Source organism: Priapulus caudatus, unplaced genomic scaffold (assembly GCF_000485595.1).
Source record: "Priapulus caudatus unplaced genomic scaffold, Priapulus_caudatus-5.0.1 Scaffold871, whole genome shotgun sequence".
NCBI classification, from domain to species: domain Eukaryota; kingdom Metazoa; phylum Priapulida; class Priapulimorpha; order Priapulimorphida; family Priapulidae; genus Priapulus; species Priapulus caudatus.
In genome coordinates this window covers 63,568-68,800 of record NW_014577932.1, presented here as the reverse complement: position 1 = coordinate 68,800, position 5,233 = coordinate 63,568, and the positions used below count along the sequence as shown (strand labels likewise).

Genomic DNA, 5,233 nt, shown 5'->3' with positions numbered 1-5,233 from the left:
CTCTTTCTCTCTCTCTCTCTCTCTCTCTCTCTCTCTCTATATATATATATATATATATATATATATCTATATATATATAGCTATCTATCTATCTTACGGGGTACGTCTGCCAGTATCCGACTCTCAGTCTGGATCCGGAGATGCCGCACTGCTGCTGCTGCGTGCCGACAAGCTTGCATCGCAGCGGCTCCCGGACTCCGGCGCTAGACGGCAGGTATCCGCAGCCTCCCGCCATCATCCACAGGGCTTCAGCACCTAACCCAACACTCCTCCTCGCAGACACGGACGGGATTTATAGTTATCGACGATTATCGATCTTCAACTCCCTACTCGGGAACAAGTGTGCGTATTTATATGCGATGATTAAATGATATGTTATAATAAAATATATATATAATTGATAATAATTAATAATAATATTCTATATAAAATTATACTAATTATGTAATTATATAACAAAATATTATTATTTAAATAAATATTAAATAAATAACGAAATTTAAAGTAGCAAAATTTAACACAACTTAAAACCATTTTAAATAATTAAAATAAAGTTGCATAGGCCTATATAATGTAATATCTCACTCGTCACCACCTGTGTATAGCTCGTCACCGTCCGCCTAGAGGGCCATGCATGCTGCGTGGAGGGCCGAGATGGTAGAGCTGATAGGCGGTTCGTTAAGGCGTCGAATTGCTTCCCGATAGCGACGACATATGGCTCATACGTCCGGGTTACAGCCTACCCTTCTCCGCTCTCTCTCGTATTCAGTCGACGTACAGTTTCGGGTTTCGTTTCAACTTCGATGAGTGCTGCTTTCGGTTCGGCGGCGATGAGCGATCCAGGAAGGGTCCGTGCGCGAGCACCGACGACGGGCATCCGAATATCCGGATAACACGCCGACGATATTCGGTTTCCTCTAACAAACTTCAAAGATTCTATATCACGAAGCGGCGGCGCGGCGCGAGCAAGCACTCAATACGGTTGTGTGAACCGGACAACATCGAATTTCGCTGCCGAGCGGGGTACGATCGCTGCTCAGTGTGTATATACTTGGAGTAATCGTTAAGAATGATTACTCTAATGTATATATACGAGCGGTTTGCGACTGGGGAGCAGAGCGGGAATGCGGCGGTTTGCGCACGCGCGTGCGCCCGTGACATCAAAGACTTGACGACTTCCCGACATCAAAGGCTTGACGTGAGAATATAATACGTTCAGCTTTCGCTTGTGCATACAATGACTCAATCAGCCATCATCACGGCAGCCTCTGCCGTTGCCGCCCCGCGGAATAGAAAACGTATGAAGATGAATAAATAACGGAGTCCGTCTTTTTTTCACCCCCATCAGACCGGTGTGGCGTCCTTGCTGTGCTGCTACGGCGACGGAAAATGGGCCCAGAGTGCGTCAAGGTCGCCATAAGCGTGGTGGAAACGCCAGACATCGTGCTGTGGTCGCCATGGTCGCCAATGATCGCCGAGTCACGGCGTTTGTTTTTAGCATGTTCAAAACAAACGCCAAGGTTCGGCGATCTGACCTGGAACGCGGTGAGAACGCGGTGGGGTCGCGAAGGTCGTGAGACAAGCGTCGTAACATCTCCATGAACGTAGTACGCGCGCAGTACACGCGTGGCAAAGACGCTGCGAAAATGGTAACATTTGCAACGGCGGCTTCATGGATCTATCTCATCCGATCTGCAGATCTGTTTTATGCCGATCTGTCTCGGCCATGGCCACGGCCTCGGCCTCTAGTAGCTTGTTTCTTCGGCATCGTGTTTCTACTCAGCAAACGCACAACTATACAGTTGAAATTTCCCAAAATCGGACCAGCTTATATAGTCGCCGTGAGAACGTGCTAGAAACGCCGTGAGGTCGCCGTGCAGTCGCGATACACGTAGAAGACGCGTGGTAAGAACCCCATGAGCGTGGTGAAAACGCCGCAGGAACGCGGGTGATCGCCGTTGCCAAGCCCATAGATCTCAATAGAAACGCCATAAGCGCGGAGAGGTCGTGGCGGGCGCGCCGTGAGAACGCGGTATGATCGCACAGGTCGCGGTAAGAGCGCGGTTTTTTTTCAAGTTTGTAATTTGTTGGGACTTTTTCTCGCGTTGTGTTCACGTTACTTTGCCGGCGACCTTGTACATTTTCTGGTCGCCGTACGGTCGCGGATTGATAGCCATTGATAGACATTAACTTTGGCAGTCAATATAATTCATGTATATTTGCTATCAATTTAGTATTGCAATGACACATGTGCCTGTAGATGGGTGTGGGCTTACACTTCAACGGATAGGCCTAACTATAATTAAACACAAAACGTCATTGTTATCGATTGCAGTATGGTGGTAATTGCATTTATTTTTTTAGACATTTAATAAATAAAAATGAGTATAAACTTAATTAAAAAATTTATATTAATATGTTTATTTATATTTTATTTTTTGATCGCTTGTTACTTTCATGTTTTTCTCTTAAATTCGACGCCATATTTACTGATTAAATGCACGCTAGAGTTTCTAGTTGCTATAGTTTTTAAACTGACGAAAAATATCTACGCTGTCCGATGCGCAGTTCTGGTATCAATTATTACAATATTTCAAACCCATAACGCCGCTACACCTATCCCTCCCCCCCCGCAAACTCACCCACCACCACCAATCACTTACCCACCCAAACACCCACCCACCCACACAAACTGACATTCATCAACTGATTATCGCTAAGAATACAAAATAAACAAAATAATCACACCAAATGTGGGCACAGCATGTAAGCGCACAGGGCGAACTGTCGCAGTGGTATAGGCTAAAGGAGTTATAAGGCTACTAAATACCATTCTCCATCCAGGCAGGCCGTGATCTCACTTATCGATTCTCGTACTATGGGGCTATAAGAGCGTGTGGAAACTGTGTAAACGCAAGTTATGAACGTATATGGACAGGTAGTGCAGCGTCGGATCCGAGCGCGGTGCAGTCACCATGAGCGTAGAGCGAGGCGTTGCCATACTTGAACATGTCAAAACAATCGTGTGGCGAAGCGTGTGCGAAAGACAGGCGCAGTGGCGGCGTATTAAGACGTGGAAGGCGTAGTAACCCGCACGTTACTCTGAGCGTCAGTACAACTATATGATCGTATCGACAAGCGTGTTCGGGTGCGGAAGAATGTCGCTCGTCTGCAGCCACGATGTCATACGTTTTCATCAGCGCTGTTACTACGCCATGGCAGAGTCTCTGCGACCTGACGCAATACACGCTCTCGCCTATGACCATGGTGCGGTCTCTAGCAACGGTTCGAACGCGCGTGTGCGTACTAGCGATCTGTAGCTACGTCACAACACGCTCAGACCACGCCGTTGTGGCGTTGCGCATTACGTGTTAGTTACGCTCAGATCACGTCCTGCGAATTTGGGGTATAAATGAGTGGTGTACGCCTGGCCACGCCACGCGCAGTGGTCCACTATAGATGAAGGCAACACTACCTCCATGCAATGTTTCTTCGTAGAAGACATACTCGAATTACTTGATTGCCAGCCATGCACATGCTGGGAGGAGAATGAGGCAGAAATAGAAGTCTTCTTAGGCCGGCCTATAGTTGTAGCAATACTATATAGCTATATGGTATAAAATCAGTAGAAAACTAAATCTTTTGATTGTGAACAGCACGGCAGAACGAATGATGATGTCTAGAAACGCGGCGGCGCGTCATTTTATATGGTACGTTGCAGCGCAGTCGGCGCACTGTCCTAGAGGCGTGATATCAAGTCCGCACTAGGTAGTGCGGCTGACTGGCGCGCAGTTGAGGCGCGGTGAGGTTGCTTAGGCTGCAGTGGCAACGTCGTTGCGAAACCAATGCGCAGATCTGATTAGGTCAACAATAAAAGACGGCAGTGAGCGGCAAGTGCAAGCGAGTGATGCGGGCGTGTGTGTGAGCGGCTAAAATGCTTTTTGAGCGCAAATGAGATCGGGGTAAAGAGATCGGCACTGTAGATCGTAGTATCGACGTAATTAGATCGTAGTATCGCGCTGCCCGCTGGGGCCCAATTGCCACGCTCTCGAGACCACACGACTCACCACGGCCCGGGCAATTTTTGGAGCGTGGGGCGGATCGTGGATGAGCGTAGCTCTGTGTGAATTGGCCTTAATGTGTTAAAACTCTATGAGTCCGACATCTCCCGTATTCGGAAGAAAACACCAAACTATTAGTACATCGCTTGGTTTATTTAGATGGCAAAACTGCCCGTGTCTGAGCCGATGCTTTAATTACAGGATGGATTTCACCGGATTCTCCTCTTCCGCGTCAGTAGTGGCGGTGGCGACGTTGGTGATGTTATACTCGTCGTTCACGGGATTTGGTTGATCATTCGACTCCAGAGTGAAGTAATCGTGGGTATCTGTAGTCTGCTTAGTTCCTGCGGGCACACGGGGAATGGATTCGCATGGAGTTGAGTTTACATATGTCAGTATCATTCACATATTCATATAGGCTATGCGGTGTTGTCTATATCAGAACACAATTTCATGCATGCAGCTATAATTCTCGTGGTATGTACGTATATCTACGATATCTTACAATGATGTTAGAATACTTATAAAGAAAATAATTAAATAAAAAGTTTTAATGCTTATAAACTGAATCAAGAGCCCATTAACCCCTAATTGGGCTCTTGATTGGGCGATAGATTTTTCAAGTATATAAACCAGTATAGATAATGTCAACTTGATTTCCTAATCCCCGGCTTGCGATCAAGTCACGCTATTTACGCTTACCTGGAAGAGGCATTCGCTCCCGGCCGAGCACGCTGTGGCTGCTCCCACTACCTTTCCCGTCCCCTCTAGGTTTCGACAGGGTTGACATGGGTACCTCGTAGTTATCGACGCTCTCGTAATACGGAAACGCGTCCATTTTACCGTACGCGTCGGGGCTCAGAGGTGGCAGAGGGGCCGGAGTCGAGGGGGCGCTGTTGTTCCCGTTGCTAAAATGAAACAACTGAGCATGTCATCCCGCGTTTGCGTTTTGCAAGCGGTTTAATTTACGCCTCTATCTATGACGTAGTACGTGTCTTACTGTTATTACACACACTTACTTACACTCGATATTTCATGTCAGTGTCTGTTATTTATTTTTTGTTATTAATACTAAGGTTAAATACAATAATAACAATGGTATTATCTTACTCACTATATATAATATATATTATGTGTGTGTGCGTGTGTGTGTGTGTGTGTGTGTGTGTGTG

At 46.7% G+C, this 5,233-nt stretch overlaps 1 protein-coding gene across 1 annotated transcript in view; it reads right to left on the bottom strand.

Annotated features, from left to right (window-relative positions):
- Nucleotides 1-4,001: 4,001 nt before the first annotated feature.
- The window catches only part of LOC106814090, a 6,022-nt gene continuing 4,790 nt past the window's right edge, over nucleotides 4,002-5,233 (bottom strand). The window contains exons 6-7 of the mRNA XM_014818366.1: nucleotides 4,764-4,969; nucleotides 4,002-4,405 (exon numbers count right to left, since the gene is read on the bottom strand). Coding sequence (XP_014673852.1) covers nucleotides 4,257-4,405; nucleotides 4,764-4,969 — 355 coding nt within the window. The 3' untranslated portion in view covers nucleotides 4,002-4,256. The remainder of the gene's footprint in view (nucleotides 4,406-4,763; nucleotides 4,970-5,233) is intronic.